The sequence below is a fragment of the Arvicola amphibius genome, chromosome 5 (assembly GCF_903992535.2).
Source record: "Arvicola amphibius chromosome 5, mArvAmp1.2, whole genome shotgun sequence".
Lineage (NCBI taxonomy): Eukaryota > Metazoa > Chordata > Mammalia > Rodentia > Cricetidae > Arvicola > Arvicola amphibius.
Genome location: NC_052051.1, coordinates 3,579,004 through 3,598,649, shown reverse-complemented (window position 1 = coordinate 3,598,649; position 19,646 = coordinate 3,579,004). Strand labels below are relative to the sequence as shown.

At 41.7% G+C, this 19,646-nt stretch overlaps 2 protein-coding genes across 2 annotated transcripts in view; one reads left to right on the top strand and one right to left on the bottom strand.

Moving 5' to 3' along the window:
* Positions 1–17,503, top strand: part of Phactr3 (phosphatase and actin regulator 3) — a 223,502-nt gene extending 205,999 nt beyond the window's left edge. Inside the window, exons 10-15 of the mRNA XM_042055110.1 lie at positions 1,565–1,626; positions 2,721–2,861; positions 4,173–4,249; positions 10,404–10,417; positions 15,364–15,580; positions 17,485–17,503. Coding sequence (XP_041911044.1) covers positions 1,565–1,626; positions 2,721–2,861; positions 4,173–4,249; positions 10,404–10,417; positions 15,364–15,580; positions 17,485–17,503 — 530 coding nt within the window. The remainder of the gene's footprint in view (positions 1–1,564; positions 1,627–2,720; positions 2,862–4,172; positions 4,250–10,403; positions 10,418–15,363; positions 15,581–17,484) is intronic.
* Positions 17,504–18,146: 643 nt separating this feature from the next.
* Positions 18,147–19,646, bottom strand: part of Sycp2 (synaptonemal complex protein 2) — a 62,501-nt gene continuing 61,001 nt past the window's right edge. Inside the window, exons 43-44 of the mRNA XM_038331063.1 lie at positions 19,562–19,618; positions 18,147–18,275 (exon numbers count right to left, since the gene is read on the bottom strand). Of these exons, the coding sequence (XP_038186991.1) occupies positions 18,201–18,275; positions 19,562–19,618 (132 nt within the window). The 3' untranslated portion in view covers positions 18,147–18,200. The remainder of the gene's footprint in view (positions 18,276–19,561; positions 19,619–19,646) is intronic.

The following is a 19,646-nucleotide window of genomic DNA, read 5'->3' as shown; positions in this document are numbered from 1 at the left end:
AAGGCCCCGAGGAAATGTGAGTTTAACACATGAATGCTGGCTCACCTTTCCTGGCTGCCCAAGTTCTTAGTCCCCTCATTGGAATAATCACATGGAAGATACACATAAAGCTGTCCAAGGTTCTGGAATAACATCTCCAAATTAGGTGTCTACCTTTGGTGGTAATAGTGGCATTTTCACAGTTAAGGGAGAGTGGGAAATCCCGCTTTTCCCCAGTCTTTTCACAAGGAGATTGACTATACTTGGGGCTTGCCCATGGCCTTTGAAAGAAATCAGAACTGCTTCCATGCCATAGTTCCAGCCTCTCAGGATTGGTCTGATACATTTTCAGGGTTTCCAAGTAGTTTCGCTACTTTGTAACTGTAGCTTACAGCAGTGCATTTTCTATTACCAACATTTGGCTGGAGAAGCAAGCATAAGACATGATTGTGTTTCTCTAAAATGCTCTAGTCTAAGATAGCTTTAAAAGAAAAAATATTGAAAAGCACACTCAGATGTATTAAACACCCACATACCCAGTTGCTCCAATATATGAGTGTTTGAAAATGTACTATTTAAATAAATGCAGATAATGTGAAATTATGTTAGGTGTAGGTTTCAAGGATTCCCTTCCCCAAACATGACTGTGCTGCTGTTGGGTTTGCTGGTGGGTGAGATCTATTTCCTAGGCGGGAGTTCTGTTAAGGTTGGGGACCTGAGTATTTAGCAACCAAGAATGCCAGAAATAGGACTACATTCTTCTCTCTGTATCCAAGGGCCAGGCTTACAGTACTGCAGTACTTCAACATACTGTACTATCTTTAGCTCCCAATATGAACACAACTCAAGAGGCAAAGCCAATTCTGAGGGCCTTTGTCCCCTTAGAAGGTACTGTCATAGACAAATATTTATGCTTCAACAGTGGAGAAGCAGTTGTGAGTGTGCTCACATTTGACATTATGTTACCCAGATTCTGAAGCTCATGTTTTGTGCTAGCTCTCTAAAAGGTGCACACATTTGTCAAATGGAAAGACAGAGACAGACTCTGGCTACTTAGAGCTGAGTACATGCTTGATTGTGCTGTAGCGACTGTACGCTCCCTGTGTCCCTAGACATGAACTCACAGATACATTTGAGTGCAATGAAGACCAACAGATGGTTGCTCCCCAGAAGTAAGCAGCATCAACAGACTTCTACTGTATAGGGCAGAGGAAAATTAGACTAGGAAGGATGGCCAGGCAGTGGTGGTGCACACCTTTAATCCCAGAACTTGGGAGACAGAGGCAGGCAGATCTCTGTGAATTTGAGGCTAGTCTGGTCTACAGAGAGAGTTCCAGAGTTCCAGCACAGCAGCACAGGCTCCAACACCACACAGAGAAACCCTGTCTAGAAAAGCCCTCCCCACCCCCCCCCCCCAAAAGAGAAAACAAAACAAGTGTGGCAGCTCGAGCCAGCATGTCCTAAGCAGCTTTCGGGACAGTGACTCCAAACCCAGATATCTATAACGTGGCCCTAGGAAATCTGGTGGTTGCTTATGTAACAAGAAATGCTTAACCTTCTTTTATCTCTGTTTTAATCTTCACAGAAAGGAATGATCAGACAGAGCAGGAAGAAAGGAGAGAAATCAAGCAAAGATTAACAAGAAAGGTATTGTTCTAGGTTGCTTTCTATTGCTGTGTTAAACACCATGACCAAAAGCGATGTGGGAAGGAAGGGTTTGTTTATATTTCCAAGTCATCGTCCATCACTGAGGGAAACTGAGGCAGGAACGAAAGCAGACACCGTGAAGAAAAGCTGCTCTCTGGCTTACAACTCAGGGACACGTGTCCAGGGGAGGTACCACCTCCAGTGGACTCGGGCCCCCCACATCAGTCATCAGGAAAATGTCCAAACATACATACTCACAGGCCAATCTGATGGAGGCAATTCCACAATTGGTATTGCCTCTACCAAGGTGACCCAAACTTATGTAGAGTGGACAAAACTAACCTGCACAGGATTATAGTCAAAGCATTTTAGTTTATAAATAGATGTGAACTAGGGAAAGCTTGTGCAGCATTTTGATGGTGAGTGCAAGGCATCCTATGACTTTGTGCTTTCCCAGACAACATGGGGGCAAGTTGCTCCCAAAGCTATGCCTATTGCACATTTCCCAGTGTCCACCTAGGCGGTGAGGCCCTAACAGCAGTTAGTTGGGAAGGCAATCACACAAATACCACTTATTAATTCCCTGCTAGAAGGCAACTGAACATTATCTTTTTACACTAAGAACCACATACCTTTTAGACTTGACACTCTGAGCTGCCCTGGTGCTCTGATTACAGAACATGTCAGTATCAAGGGTCTGTGTGACATCAAGCTTGATTTACAATGGCTGGTCTAGGAAGCAACATCACAGCCCAAGTCTACCTCCCATCTTGCTCCCTTCCACTGTCTGGCTGACCCAGGCGGTTGAGTTTGGAGCTAGCAGAACAGCCTTCCAGCCCTTCAGGAGAGTAGAAGTCAGCATTACAGACTGTTGACCACATGCAATTTATCAACCACTCCTTGACCATGTGCTGTGTCAGGACAGAGGAGTGTTGGGAGAAAGGGATTAGGCAAGATAAATGATGCATTCTTAAATCACATTAGGGAACATGTCCGTGCTGACTCACAATTACAGTTGTTTGTAGATCATATACTGCTTTCTACAAGAAAGTGTGTGACATACGATGCCTAACTATAATTATCTTTTATTTTAGCTTAATCAGAGACCCACTGTTGATGAACTGAGAGACAGAAAAATTCTGATCCGTTTCAGTGACTATGTGGAAGTAGCAAGAGCACAGGACTATGACAGGAGGGCAGACAAACCCTGGACAAGACTGTCAGCAGCAGATAAGGTACACTGCTCCTGGGCTGGTTGGGGAGGGCAGTGGCACGTCTATAATCAGGCTGCGGCTTTCTTAGACACTGTGACCCACACTAGGTAGACTATGCCCTCCACCTGCTCTTCCATGAAGATAATTTAGGATTGAGTTGGGAGACAGTTTTGTTCTGAAGGACACTTGGCAGCATCATTAAGATATTTGGGGTTGTCAATGCAAGTGGTACCTGGCATAGCCAATGGGTGGGCATCACAGAGTGTGCAAGGGTTTCCCCTGAGAAATGGCAATTACCAAATGCCATGGATGTGTGAGCTGCAAAACTTTGTAAGGATGGTCTAAAGGAAATGAAATGGCCCAAGGCACAGTGTAAGTGCCTATCTGTGTTCAAATGATTATCATCTAGTAGTAGTATAGAGGCAGCTTTCAGAATACTTTGCTTGGAAGATAAAAATTATACAATCACTGAATTACTTGTTTGTTCTTAAATATGCCTAGAAATATTCAGTTACTGTATCAACCTGGAGAAATGCTACCCTGGAGTTGGACACGCTTAGATGATCCAAGGGAGGGAGTATCTTTAGCAGTCAGTGTTATCCGAATATAGGAAAACATCTCACCTCAGAAGTTTTCTGTGTCTCCGGTAGATCCTCATCTCACCTGGATCCACAAGGGCTCCTCTGAGTAGTGTTTAGGGAAGCTATAGGAGGGACATACTAGAGGCCCTAAACAGATGCCCACTCTGCTTCTGCCACAGCACAAAACAAACAGATGCTCAAAAGTTCCAGTGACGGGGCTGGAGAGATAGCTCAGTGGTTGGGAGCACTGGCTGCTCTTCTAGAGGTCCTGAGTTCAATTCCCAGCAGCCACATGGTGGCTCACAGCCATCTTAATGGCATCTGATGCATCTTCTAACATGCAGGTGTACATGCAGAGAGTACTTATATACACAAAAATAAATACATCTTCAAAATCCAAAGCCTAAGGACAGGGTGGGTGTGGTCAGGAGGGTTCTGCCCAGCCTGCTCAGTGAAGACCAAACTTCTATCAGTTCAGCCACACTTGTTTAAAAGAAAGAAGTTCCAGGGACATGTGGGTTTCCCGGTAGGCCGACAGCAAGATAATCAAAAGCTGATCTTATTAGTCGCTGGTTCTCCAAGTCTGTGTGAGGTTCATCTTTTAGTGTGGGAAGGGCTGTCTGCCCCATTATAATACAGCAAGTTAATTCCTTTCTGATTATTGATCACAGTATCTGCATATATTAATGGCCGGCACTATGTAAAAGCAGTAATTTGTTAACTTGAAAATCTATACTTTTTAAAATTTCAGGCAGCAATTCGTAAAGAATTAAACGAGTATAAAAGCAATGAAATGGAGGTCCACGCGTCCAGCAAGCACTTGACAAGGTAACTTTCTACTGCATGAACTGCATGGTGTCTAGCCACAAGGAGCTTTATACACCACCTCCTTGGAAAACCGTGGTTAAGTACAGATTAGTGGCAAGAAGGGACACATGTGATAGTAAATAGTTGCTATGTTTAAGAAAATTGGTCTCAGCCTTGATTTTTCTTAATTCCAGTTATCCACATCTAGATTGCTATGAAATCACCCTCTATCTTCCTATCTTCTATTTATATTGATGCTAACGTTGTCCACCAACCACAAAGCTACTCACTTCTTCAGCACACATTTGACACAACCACAAAGCACGCTCACTTCTTCAGCACACATTTGACAGTTGGCTATGTGCAGCATACTCGGGTGCTGAGGCTGCGGCACTGACATATACAAAAAGAAGCTCCTGCTTTCACGGAGCTTATGGCAGTCGGCCAGGGTAGGGCGTTCCGCTCAGCTCTGCCCAGCTTCCCCATCAAGTGGAACAGCACACTTTATGGCCACGCTACTGCACAGAAGAAGCAGGAGGAAGACCTCTTTCCTGCTAGTGCGATGCACACTTTCAAAGCCCCTCTCTCAGCACTCACAGGCACATGAGAACTCAGCCGGTAACAATCACATTGTCCTCTTGCTCAAAGGATGCTCAAGCCCCAGACAGAAAAAGAAAAGCAACCTTGCTCCTGTACACTGCCTTCAGTTGCAGTGATGGATCCCAAGTGGCCACTACGCTCATTTAAACAATTTGCTCTGCAAGCTGACTGTGGCTGTGGCTACAGAACAGAAAATAACTATGAAACTTCCCCACAACTACGACACTGCGCCAGGGCTGTAAGGCAAGAACGTTATACAAACAAAAATTTTAAAGTTTCCTCTCACACTGGACAGGTTAGCCTAATTGTTAATATTCTTGACATAAGTTTAGGAAATAAAATCCCTTAAAACATATTTTAATGCTTATTTAAAAGAAATAGACCATCCTGTATATGGACATTAACCATTATTTCTGTAAGTTTTGATAGCTTTTCAATGATAAGACTTTAAAGACTAAGCCCCAAACCTGAAAGTGAGGGAATAATTCAGATTTTAGTACTTCACAAAGTCAGCAGAGTATTTGAGACTCATGTCATTTTCTTGGATATATTAAGCACTATTCTGAGTTTGTTACTAATCTGAAGGTATTTTCTTCATGAGTTGCTGACACCCAGGCTGACCTAGTGCGTCTGTGTGTGCGGAGAACCTCCCTGACGGCTCTCACACAGGGCAGTGGTCAGAAGGAACTCTGGGAGGTTCAGCTCCAGCAACAGCCTCTCCAAGCCCTCTATGTACTTCTGAGAGACTCTGAAGAGCAGTAAAGTTGTTTGTGGAGGTTTTTTTAAACTGTTAGAAATATCTAATTTTTAAAATCATTTCTAGATTCCACAGGCCATAGAGATTTTCTTCTGAGAAGAATTTGTGTTTAATTTTTGATACCAACACAGAACATTCATCAGGGAACTTTCCTCAAGACTAACTGCTGTGTTTGTGAGAAGAGCAGAATCACACAGAGGCGCAATCCTGACCACTCACCTACAAGAGGAGCAACCCAGAGGACACACTCCCGTCTTTGATGTCTGAGGAGTGTGAACTGTTGGGGTCACTTAAGGCCCAGAGTAACTCTCCCAGAAGAAAACGTGTTTGCCTTCAGCCTTGTTCTACAGTTCTGCAGTGTCCTGGAGGACAGGCGACATGCATGTGCAGGCTCACATCCCAGCCTCCACCTCGAGGGACATGTGACCCAGTGTCATTCAGTATTTTGTTGAAAAGACATTTTTATCCTGATGATTTGAAAACTAAGTTCATGTTATAGAGTGATTTACTGTACTATACTTTCTCTTTTTTATATGATGTCTAACAAGAAAAATACAGTTCCAACATTTTGATTCCTGTTAATTTTGTTCTTTAATTAAATGACTACTTATTGCAGGAAATGAACCCAGGCTTCCAGTTTCTTGGGGTTGGGATGAGGTATACCTGGGAACTGTGAAAGAACAAGTCAATTCTTAAAGCCTTTGAACCATCATAATCTAAACACAAGAAAGAAAATTCCAACTTTGTTCTCTGTTGATTCTGTCAAACAGATCAAGGTTTGTGCCTTGAAAAACTAGTTACTCTTTTTTCAAGTTAGTTGAATATTATGGAGTATTGAGTACATTTAATCTAGAAGTAGCTTACTGAAAATCCTAACAACATGAAAATCTATGCTTTCTTTAAGAAGAGCTCTAGATTTTATTTGCCTGCACTGTCAAAACCTGCATTAGAAAAGTTTAGCTGGACTCGAGATTTGGAGTAATAGTTTGCTCCAGTACAAGGGGAGAAGGTGAGCTAATTAACACTAGCTGTGGGCTTTTGTTTGGATGGTTTTGTGTTTTGTGTGTTTTTCTGTTTTTGTTTTTACTTTTAAGTCTTCACCCAATATGCCGGTCAGCGGGAAACAATGGCTTGGAGCATAATCTCAAAGCTCCAAGACCGACACTCAAATTGAGGCTCTGTGCTCTTCCAAGCACGTGACTTGCTCGTTAGGATGATCTTACTACTGCTGTAATATGGCTAAATGAGGTAAAGAAGCTAACATGCTAGCATGAACCCAGTATTCTCAGCCTCAGTGTGTTAGCTAAACAGCACCAAGGCCAAGTGTCCTGGATGAATATCCACATCGATCGTACCTCACTGCTCTCCTTGCTCGTAGGTGTGTGGTCTCCGAAACCTCCTTGGCATTTGTGCCAGCGCTCCAGACACAGAGACTCATGACCAGTCCTGATTCCTGTAAACATTCTATTAGTTTAATTACTTTTTTGTTGTTGTCATTTTGCTTTTTTTGGTTTGGTTTGGTTTTGGTTTTTCAAGACAAGGTGTTGCTGTAGCTTTGGAGCCTGTCCTGGGCTCACTCTGTAGACCAGGCTGGCCTCAACCTCACAGAGATCTGCCTGCCTCTGCCTCCCGAGTGCTGGGATTAAAGGCGTGTGCCACCACCATCCGACTAGTTTAATTAGTTAAAATGATAGACTAGTTTAATTAGTTAAAATGATAGCAGAAAGGTTCTAGTGTTATCTCTTCTATGTTGTGTGTGAATTAAAGCTTTTGTAACTGGAAGCCAGTAACTGAATTTCACACACATGTAGGGTATTTGCAAATTGTAGAGTCCATCAATACCCTTGTTGTGGCCAGTTAAAATCAAATTAATGTTTTTGGGTTTTTTGTTTGTTTGTTTTTGCTATTTCAAGATACACATCATTTTGCTCAATTTAAAATGTGAGCAGGTCAGAGTTTCTAACAACAACAAAACAAAAACCTGAAACTTCAATCTCTCAGAAATGTCCACATAACTCTTACAGAACAAAGGGGATTCTGATGCTCTTCTTGAAACTGCGCTTACCCCACATGGTGGACAAAAGACCCATACTGCTTAGAGCAGAGCCTTTGTAGCGATGACCTGGTAGACACAGAAAGCTCCTGCCAAGTCCTACAGTTATGGGTAATAAAAATTTTAAGGTAATTTATAGGATATCAAAGAAGGATTCAGGTTTGGTTAACCCTCAGAAGTTTCAAGGTAACTAAAACTAATAGAAAATTTAATATTAAGGAATTATCGAAAGTACCCAACTTCTACCATTTTGGTTTTGCTAATCTTAACTATTCTTTAGTTGTACGTCTGTGTTTCATATTTCAATGAGTGTCATAAAGGGAATTAGAAGGGTTGACAGATATGAATCAAGTATGTTTGCCAGCTACATCAACTTAACTCCGAGGTGACTACATGTGTAACATATGCCAAGTACCTTCCAAATTCTAGGTAAATAATCTACAGAGCAGTTCACAACTCCTATAGCACGATGCTGTGCATACACAGACACCTATTACACGTGGAGCTTGTAATAGGTCCAGGGGCTTAAGAAAAGTATTCCTGTTGCCTTAGAATTCTTCCTAAGTGTTATTCTAAGGAGTAAGGTTCTTATGAATCAACTCTACAAACCATTTGCTTACAATTTTATAAAATGTGATCAATCAAAAATATTTAATACTGGTAATATTAGTCTTAAAAGCTTAACAAAACTTTACTAAAAATCTGTAACTTGGAGGTAATTTTTAAAAATATAAGGAATTTTTTTTCAAAACAGGGTTTTACTGTAGATATCAAGCCTGTCCTGGAACTAGTTCTTGTAGACCAGGCTGGCCTCAAACTAACAGAGATCCGCCTGCACCTGCCTCTTCCTCCCAAGTGCTGGAATTAAAGGCGTGCACCACCATCACCTGGCCTAAAAATTTATGGAATTTAAAAATTTTTCTTACCGGAGTAATTTTTGGATCATTGAATTTGGAAACCAAAGACGATTTAAGATCAAGAGGTCCATCGTGTGGAGATCTGTGGTAACTACAGGCTTAAACTTACTGTCATATGCACTAGCAAGTCAGGTTTTCGTTACAAATCTACAGTCAGAAACAAACTCAAGTCCATTAAAAACACGGGCATGGGGCGGTGCACTTGGTAAACACAGTTCCTCGGAGGTGTAAAGATCATGGGCTCAAGCCAAGTTTAGCTACACGAGACTCTGCAGCGCTAAAAGATCCCCCAAAACCACAACCAAATCCATCCTATATCTTCTTAGTACCCATTAACTCAGTTATTTTTCAATGGAGCAACCAAAACCAGTATATGCCAGTGTCTTCAAAAAGCCAACACCTGTAAGCTATTCTAGATGTGTCTCCTGTGCAGACAGTGATACAGGGACACAGTAAACACTGGGAGGCTAGCGGTCACGGTTCTCTGACAACAACAATCTTATGTTTGGAACAATAAAAATATTTTAAGACTTTAACCCGAAAATGTTAACACATTTTAAAAATCACAGTAGCTCACCAATAACCGAAAATAAAACTGGCAGTGGTGTCTGTTTTATTTCTATAGATGCCTAAGTGCTATTATATGTTACATGTTAAACATGATTCCTTCTGAATGAAGCTCGCTACTTTTTCCACAGAAATACAACACAGTGGTGCAGTTCTAGTGCCTGTTGCGTACGCACTGCCCCATTCCTTCCAGTTCTGCAACACTATGACTCATTTGGATTTGTCTTTATTGCATATCTGTAATTCTTTAGTGTCCAGGAGTGCTTTTTAAAATGCTAAGCACTTCTTAAAAACTTAAGCTGCACCATTACTATGATATATACGGCACAGTCCAGCATGGCTAGCTGCTTGCCACCCCGAGAGCCATGCACACTGCTCCATTCTCAGGCACACATGGATTTAGTCCACCATGTTGGCACACCAATTGGAGGAGGAGGAGGAGCTGCTTGTTCATTCCCAGCTACCCGGATAGCGTAGACCTGAAATAATCACATAGAAACTATATAATTAAATCACTGCTTGGACCATTAGCTCTAGCTTCTTATTGGCTAACTCTTACATCTTAATTCAACCCATTTCTATTAGTCTCTATATCACTATGAGGTCATGGCCTACCAGCAAAGTTTCAGTCCTCCCTACTATATCTAGGTTGAACAAGTGCTAACCATCATCATTCCTACCCATAGCTTCATTATTGCTTCCCTTGAAGCTTCTATCCACCAGTCAAATGTATCGTTCTGGGATCCAAATAGGCTTGTCCTCACCTGGAGGAAAAACACATACAGCTCCCTCACCCTTGCCAACCAGGGGCGTGGGCTCCTTCCAATGTCCTGTAATAAGGTCTTTCCGTCGTACCCATACCAAGGACTGAGAACTTTTATTTCAATGTCTTTCCATGGCCGAGTGGCTCTCACGATCAACAGTTAAAGTTAAAAAAAATAAAATAGAAGCCAATTGTGTACTGGGAGAGGGAAAATACTCCCCACTATTTATTTTCATGAAATACTGTTTTAGAACCATATGCATTTTTTTTACTATAGCTTGTTCGGTGGGGTTGTATGGAATACCTTCAATATGTTTAATATCATCATCTACACAAAAGGTTCGAAATTTTCCACTAGTATATTCAGGACCATTATCTGTTTTAATAACATTAGGTAAGCCCATATAAGCAAAACCCAGCAGGCAATAAGCTATCACATCCTTAACTTTCTCCCCACTATGCAACGAAGCAAAAACTACTTTAGAGCAAGTATCTACCAAAATGTGCATGTATTTCAGTTTTCCAGCCAAAGGTAGGTGGGTTACATCCGTCTGCTAAATGTCATTTGGCTTAAGTCCACAAGGGTTAACTCCTGCAATGGGCGCATTATGAAAAGGGGCACAAGTGGAACATTGGGTGGTAATCTGTAAGGCAGTGGCTTTAGAGCAACCAGTATGGTGCTGCAGGGACTGAGCATTAAGGTGATACTTCTTATGGAGTTTAGAATCCTTTTCTTTGGGACTGGCAAGTAATATTCCAGTATGTGCATCTGCGAGTTCATTACCCTCAGCCAGGGGTCCAGGTAATTGAGTATGACCTCTAATACAACTCACAAAAATAGGATCCCATCTGGACCACAATAAACGTTGCAGACAGCATAATTGTTATTGTATACAGGACACAGGGGAAATATTAGGAGCGGTCTCCAAGGGAGCAATAATTTGAGACAAGTAAATACTATCAGTATATAAATGAATCAGCTCATCAGAAAACATTTGCAATGCTAGAATACAGGCTGTTATTTCAGCTGTCTGAGCAGAGACATCGCCAACAGGTGTTTGGGATATCAGATCTTGAGAAACTACCACAACATTTCCTTTTGGGGAACCATTCATAAAAACTGAGCTCCTGTCAGGGGCCTAGGTTTTAGTATCTGTGGAAAAATAACAGGATTCTTAAAGGAATTTAACAATGAATGTTGAGGATAATGATTATCAGTCATTGCATCAGTTGTTAATATAAAGTCCAATCATCATTATACTGCTGTAAGTGCAACAGTTGATTTTTATCGTAAGGGAGTACAATTTTGTCTGGAAATTTGCCAAAGATGTGTATACTCATCCTCCTAGCTTTCCAGAACAACTGCAGAACTAAATCATAATATGGCATAATAACACCAGAAAGGAGAAGCAGGCATATGTACCCACATAATAAGTCCAGCTTGTCAAAAAATCACCAGTTGGTGCAAAATGAGAGGTTAACACTAATAATTGTGTAGGCTTATCATAATCTACCCTTTGTAAATGCACCTGTTCTATACTCTGCATAAGCAATTTTAGAGCTCCTTTGGCTTCTGGAGAAAGCATTCAGGGGGATGAGAGATCAGTATCCCCAGGTAAAATATCATATAACAGTTTAAGATCTCCAGACTTAATAGACAGTGAAGGGCGTATCCATTGCATGTCGCCCAAAAAGTGTTGCCAATCATGTAAGGTCTTAAGATGAGCACAATCAAACTGCAACTTTTGTAGTTTAATTCCTCCTTTTTGCAAAATGTGTCCAAGAAAAGAATATGGGGAATGGCTTGACTCTTTTCTGGAGCGATAATCAATCCAGCAGCTGCTAGGGCTTGTTGCATATCAGCAAATGCATCATGCACTTCTCATAAACGTTTAGCGGCCAATAAAAGATCAGAATATTTCTGTCTAATGGGATGTAGTGCTGCTGCCACATGATTGGCATATAGTGGGGCTCTTTGACATGTCCTGGGGTAATGAGACCCAATGGAAGCGTAATACAGGTTCTTTAAAATTAATAGAGGGTAAGCTGAAGCAAATCAAAAGCAATCATCAGGATGCAAAGGAATGGTAAAGAAGCAATCCTTTAGATCAACTACAATAAGATGCCAATCTTTGGGAATAGCTACGGGAGAGGGGAGCCCTTGCTGTAGCAGCCCCATAATTTGCATGGTTCTATTTACTGCATAAAAGGTTCCTGAAGCAACCTCCATTTACAAAATTTATTACAAAAATAGTATTCCAGGGGGACGTGGATGGCACTATATGCCCAGCAAGTAATTGTTCTTGCACTAGAGCATGGGCTGCCCACAATTTTTATTCAGTTAGGGGCCACTGTTCCACCCATATGGGGTCATCTGACAACCATGTGATTAGGTATGGGTGTGGGCAGTGGGACAGTAACCCGCACTAAAAATGTCCCAGCCCGGTACGGTCCCCTGGAAGGTGAATAACCTGGTCATCAAGCGTTAAAGGTGATGTCCGGCCCTGATGCAAAGCGCCTAGGCCCTGGCCAGGTTGCCATCCCATAGCTTTCATCAGAGAGGACACCTTTATAGGTTGAGTTGTTAAGACAGCCCCCATTCTCTGCTAAGAGATCACATCCCCATAGATTGACAGGCAGGCCGGGAAGAACATATAGCTGGAAAAACCCTCATGTCCTTCTCCATTATGCCATCTCAGTATTTTTGAATTTTTTTGAGGAGTTGCTTGACTTATTCCTTGTAATTGTGCAGCGCTGTCATCCAGGGGCCAAGCCTTAGGCCAAAATTTCATAAATAGCACTGATACATCCACTCCAGAATCCAAAATACCCTCAAAAGCTTTCCCTTCTATATTTATTTTGAGCTGAGGTCACTCATTCAATTGAGCAATCCAAAAGGCAGCTGACCCTGAGGATCTAAATCCCAGGTTGCCATGACTCTGCTAATTGCATTCTTGGAATTCAGATAAGGTATTAGTACTAGTTGAGCTATTCACTCACCTTGAGGAATGGCCATAACCCCTTGTTGGACAGATGTCATAATCTTGATTTCCCCTTGATAGTCAGAATCCATGATACCTCGGTGTATATGAATTCCTCTTAAGATAGTACTGCTCCTTCTCAGAGTCAGTCCCATAGACCCCAATGGTAAAGGACTATATATATTCGTAGGAAGAACCTGCACCCCCATTTGGAGCATTAAGACTGCTGGGGCGGAGGTGCAGAAGTCCAATCCTGCACTCCCTGAGGTGGCTCTGATGAGGTCTGCAATGCAAAAGGATTGCTTTGTGGAAGGAATTGGATATGGCCACTGCTAGGGTACTGCCTCTGCGGCCCCGCGGTCATTGCTCCATATACTGAGGTTCCCACGGCCCTCCGCCAGTTTCCCTGCTGTTGATTAATGGTAGGTAACAGGGGTTTCCCATCTATGTCTGTCTTGGAGTGACAATCATTAGCCCAATGCGCTCCCTTTCTGCATCTAGGGGACACGCTGGCATTTTTCCCTCCTCCCATCATCAGCTGTGGGCATTCCTTCCAGAAATGGCCAGAGCTCACAGTTAAAACAATTACAGCCTCTGGCCCCCTAGTCCCTTGAAGGGGCGTGGTCGATCGGTAGTTAGAATTAACCAGACTAGCTTAATATAAAATATTCAGCTTTAATAAATGGAAGAAAGGAAAACTTACAAAACCAGGGTTTCCAATGATCCAGGAGTGCAGGGAACAAAAGAGCGGAGGCAAGCGTACCTGGATGTTTTATCTGTTTTTCTGTGGCCCCAGGGGGACACACCCTAAACGGAATGTGATTGGCTGAAGTTCCCCATCAGTCCCTGTCCTCACGTTTCCCTGAGGCTGAATAGCTGCTGCTCTAACCTGGCTTTGAATGAGATTCCCATCTATATCTCTGCATAGCCCGATACATTAAACTCTGCTTTGGGAGGGTGTAAGGCTTCCTTACAATATTTGTTAGCATTTTCAAGTTGTTTTACTATGGGCATGGTTGCTGTGGCATCACCAAACAATTTCCCTGCTAACTGCAATAGCCTATCCACATAGTCCTCAAGTGGTTCTGAAGGCCCTTGTATCTGCTGCCTTTTGGGTAGGGCCTTCCAAGCTTTAGTAGCGGCGGCCACTATTTGTGCAAATACTGCCGGATCGTACAAAATTTGCTGCTGCAAATTGGCATAACATGTCTCAATTACTCTGAGCTTGTCTGGCTTGAGCATTTAATTGTGCCATCTACAAACAGTTTTTCTGGCATTCTCCCTGCCATGGAAGATAAATATTGTGGCATAATTGCTGCCAATCACTAGGTGTTAAATTCAGAGTGGAGAAAGACTCCACCATGACCAATGTGAACGGTGCTTGGACCCCATATGTAGTAACAGCTTCCTTTAATTGCTTCATTTTTTTTTTTTTTTTTTTTTTGGTTTTTCGAGACAGGGTTTCCCTGTAGTTTCTAGAGCCTGTCCTGGAACTAGCTCTTGTAGACCAGGCTGGCCTCGAACTCAGAGATCTGCCTGCCTCTGCCTCCCGAGTGCTTCATCTTCTTAAACTGTAAAGGAAAATGTTGGTGCATCACCTACCCAGGATTATTAGGGTCTGGTACTTTCCATTACAGGTGCCACCATGTGTGCAGAGTGGAAACATACCCCTCTATTTTCATGCTTGTTTGAATAAGACTACCACCCTTCATCATTATAAGCCAGTGGGATGAAAGAGTTGGTGACTCTTCTGGCTTTACATTTTCTCAGTTTTCTAAGGAGATCTCATACCACCCTATGTATTATTTTCTCCTCATCTTCTGATGACTCCTCACTATTCTCTTAAAACTCGGAATCATTGGAGTCCTGTCTAGTGATTGACTGTTTTCAGAGCTGGACAGAGCAGATTTTCTCTAATGATCCTCTTCCAACATTTTCCCCATTACCACCACCACATGCCCCCTTTTTCTCCTTCCTGATTCTCTACAGAACACAGAGAGCAGCAGGTTTCACTGGATTTCTTGTAAAACGTCCTTAGCTGCTTCTTCCTCCTGTTTAACTTTCACCCTGTTTGTTAACAGAGCATCTTTAACCGCCACAATGAAAAGGTCACAGTAGGAAAGCTGTCAGGGCCCTCTCGTTGTAGTTTCTTTTGTAGGTATCTGCGCACCTCTTCCCAATCTGGGACATTCAGACTGCCTCCCATAATAAACCAGGGACTGGCCTGCTCTATGGTTTTATTAAAGGCTTCTATGGTTCTTTCTTTTACTGCTGTTCCTTGTTGCTCTAACAATCCTTTTACCCGAAATTGCAATTCTTTTTTGCTGCTAGCGGTTCCCATCTTGATTCCCCAATACGTCTCTGCTGGCCTGGGATGACCCTGTCCACTTACCCCCTCTTTCTTGGTGGGACCTCCACTTGCTGCGCCAGTCCAGCTAGAGCCAAGTCCAAGCGAAGGACGTCAGGATTAATGGAACATGCACTCTGGATGTTGCAGAACCAGAAGCCTTTATTGTACATCACCAAGGGGGTTTTATACCTAACCCAGACAGGTGGGCCAACAGGATGGAGACCTCATCGCCAGATCCTTGGGTTAGGAGCAAGGCAATGCGTACTCAGGAAGCAGAGTTGGTAAACAATTCTGAGAGCACGGAACTTGCAAGTTTCTCAGAAACCCAGAACAACAAGGGCAAGAAAGGTCACCAACAAGGGAGGTGAGTAGGAAGGCCAGGACTCCATTAGGTCCCAACAGATTTCTTTAAGGGATTTATTTATTTTGTCTTTAGGGACCTCTATTATTGTCATAAAGGCTATTTTAAAGTTCAGCTATGTTGAACTTCTCAAGGCTTACTGTAGTAGGGTTGCTGGGCTCTAGTAGAGACATACTGTCCTGGCTGTCACTGTGTTCTTTCACTGCTGTCTAGGTATCTGGGTTTGGGATGACTGTAATTCTAGTCAATGAACCTGGTCTTGTCTTTGATAGTTGGGTGTTTTGTTCCTTGCATTCTGATACTCTCTCTGGTTCTTAGGAGGATATGGTGGCCCTGTGTTGCCTGGGATCCTGACAGGTGTGGGTACCCAATGAAGGTTCTGTGTAGAACATGCTTCTAGGTATTGGAAGCAGAATCTCAGGAACTGGGATGAAGATAGATGGGGCACTGAGGGGGGTTCCACAGGAGGAAGATAGAGTATTCTATCAGGGTCTGCTTAGTCCTCTGGGAATGGCAGAGAACAAGAAGAGGACACATAGGTGATGGGCTATAGAGCTGGGTGTGAGGCTTGTTAATTGGATTTGGAGAGGAGGGAAAGATCTGTGAAGATCTGTAGTTAGCACTATCTGCTTCCTTGACTAGCATGAACTACAGGTTTCCAAGGAATGCCTGAGGGAGTTGGGGGTGAGGGTGGGAGTTGGGATAAAGGGATGACTCAGTGAGAGATGGAGCACAATCTGCTGGAGATGGCAGGAAAGAAAGGGTAGGCTGCAGCAGGTGGTTTAGTACATTGGGGGATGAGACTAGGGAACTGGATTTGGAAGAGAAGAGGAAGAGGTAAGGATATGCAGTTAGCCTGCTTATTTCTCTGTCCAGTGCTTGTATTTCTAAATGAAATACATTCTACTTCCAAATTGTTTCTTATCCCACAAATCCTAAAAAGCACATTATTACATGAACCTTGAATACCAAGTTTCTAATTCCTGGTCTAAAGTTAAAAATAAATGAATAGGTCATAAATACTAAAAATGAATGACAGAACGACTCATAGCTAAATCAAATATATTTTGAGTTTCTATACTTAAACTCATAATCAAAATAACTTGCCTAGTTTATGAAAAATGAGCAAAGTTGCGTAAATAACAGCGACTATTGATATTAAAAAGTGTTCCATTAGTGTGACAGCCTACTTTACTAAATTCCTTTATAATTTTTTGGTGTCGCCGGGTGGTGGTGGCGCACGCCTTTAATCCCAGTACTCGGGAGGCAGAGGCAGGCGGATCTCTAAGTTTGAGGCCAGCCTGGTCTACAAGAGCTAGTTCCAGGACAGGCTCTAGAAACTACAGGGAAACCCTGACTCGAAAAACAAAAAAATAATAATTTTTTGGTGTCATAGTATATATTAAAGTTCAAAACAGGACATATAACCATTGATCTCACTCAAAACTTCTGGTTCATGAAAAAAGTGAATTATTTTCTTCTAGGAATTATTTTAGAATAATCTAAAGGATAACTTTTACTTATTGTGCTTAAAAATGCACAACAATTTGAAAAATACTAAAACTAACATTACAAATATACCATCTTAAGGCTAGATGTTGGGGCATATGCCTTTAATCTTAGCAGGCAGAACTGAAGTTGAAGTTAGCCTGGTCTACATATACCCTCAAAAATAAAACAAGAGCAACAAAATATTAACCTTAGCAAGTCTTTGCTATACAAACAACTATCTAAAAGCAAGGAGCTAATGAAATGTAAATATTTCTTGCTCTTGAAATAGAAACTCCATCACTTTCTTCATAAATCTTAAAATCTTAGCAGACTGTCAACTGAAAACACTGAGTGTATTTTGTACTTAACGAAGAAGCCACTTTACCATTATAACATTGAATAATGGTATTGTTCAGATACTCTATTCCACCTTGAAATAGACAAAGGAGAACAAAGCTACTTAGTATTATATCCTTCAACTGTTTGACTGAAGGCAACTTGTAATTATGGTTCATAAAATAGAATAGTGATCATAAAGTAATTATACTGACTCAAGTGAAGTAAGCATTTATTTCAAAAATAATCTAACAACATTAAATGAATACTAGGAGTTTAGAATGCACTGGCAAAGCATCCTGCTTTGGAGTTAAAATATTTATGAAAGAGCTACAATTTTAGGTCTTTAGTACATTTTTAGTACATTGGAAGCATAAATATCTCAAAGTATAAATGTACTAAAAAGTACACATTTTAAAGCAAAACCCCCCTCCTTTCAAAGGGTGGCTAATATTTTACTACTTGTATATTTCAAACCATTATGCAAATTTCATTATATCTATTATAAAACTGAATTAAAAATACACTTTATATAATACTTTAATAAAGACAACAGTTTCACAGATAAAATTTAAATATGACCCAAAGTAAGCCAGTCTTTCACTGTCTGTCCATAGTACACACAAGTTGCACTGGAGTCACGTTCTTTTCATCTTTAAGAAATGTTTTAGTCTGAAGGCTCCTGCCCATGAACATGCAGCTGCTTGAATGGTGCACATTTGCAAGGCTACTTACTTTTTTCCACTTATATACAAAAACTAATAATCAGATAAAATGTGTTGACAGCAGCCAGATTTCACACATCATTTCCTTCATGAGCCTTGAAAAACGACAACAGTCCTCTGCGTATGTTGAGAAGTTCCTCTTCATGCTGTGACCAAAGGGAAAACACAACTATTTGCATAAAGACACATCAGTGTTCATTCCACCCAGTCCCCTAGGGTGTACATGGAGGTACCTAGAGGATCCTCCCATCACTAGCAATATTCAAGATAATGGAGAAAGACTTGCAATCTTTCAAAACTTCATCTAAAAAGTAAAGGAAGAGTAAAAAAAAATCTAGCTGGGCAGTGGTGGTGCACACCTTTAATCTCAGTACCTGGGAGTCAGAGGCAGGTGGATTTCCTTGAGTTCAAGGCCAGCCTGGTCTACAGAGCAAGTTTCAGGACAGCCAGGCTACTACACAGAGAAACCCTGTTTGGAAAAAATAAAACAAAACAAAAAACAAAAATAAAACTAACAAACAAAAAACCTCTAGAGAAGACTTTTCAATGAGGATCAACTTGGCGGCTTGTTTGCTCAAGTTGTATGAGCCTGGCTAAAGCCTCACAGTCCCTGTACTGCATACCATTAAAATCTCAAGTACTGTAATACTTTATTGATAAAGGTCACTATTATTACGTACTTAAACTTTTTTTTTTTTTTTTTTTTTTTTTTGGTTTTTGAGACAAGGTTTCTCTGTGGCTTTGGAGCCTGTCCTGGAACTAGCTCTTGTAGACCAGGCTGGCCTCGAACTCACAGAGATCCGCCTGCCTCTGCCTCCCGAGTGCTGGGATTAAAGGCGTGCGCCACCATCACCCGGCTTACGTACTTAAACTTTGAGAAAACCCTTAAATTTGTCCATGTAAAGCAATGACACGAGTCTCTGTGGGGTGTACTTCATCCTAGAATGTGGCTGCTAGTCTACTTGATTTAGAAGGCCAAGTACGTTTAAGCAAGTCAATGAAGTGCCATTGCTTATTTATGCAGGTGACAATTCTTCCACTCAGCAGTCTGGGTGCTTGGTCTTGGTTAAAGCACACAGTGGTTATAGCAGTACAAACAAGTCATTTCTTCACCTAGCTTTACATTTGCAAATCACTGTCTCTTTCCTCATTCATCCCTCATCTACTTTAACAAGGTTCCCATAATTAAAAAAAAACCCAAAAAACTAAAAGTCACCAGCTTAAACCTGTCTTCTCCAAACACCCACAAAAAGATAAAAAGTAAACAGGTATGGTGGTCCATGGCTATAATCTGAGCATTCTGGAGGTTTAGGTGGGAGGATCACAAGTTTAAGGCCAGTCTGGACTCAAAAGCAAGAACCTGTTTTATAAAACAGACAGAAGCACATAAAAGCCTGGTAATTACACGAGAGCATACACTCAACCCACTTACCATTTTCTTAAGTAGCTTATCTTGCAGAATTTTCATGTTTGCTTTCATCAAACGCATCTGTAAACAACATTATTTCTCATGAAAT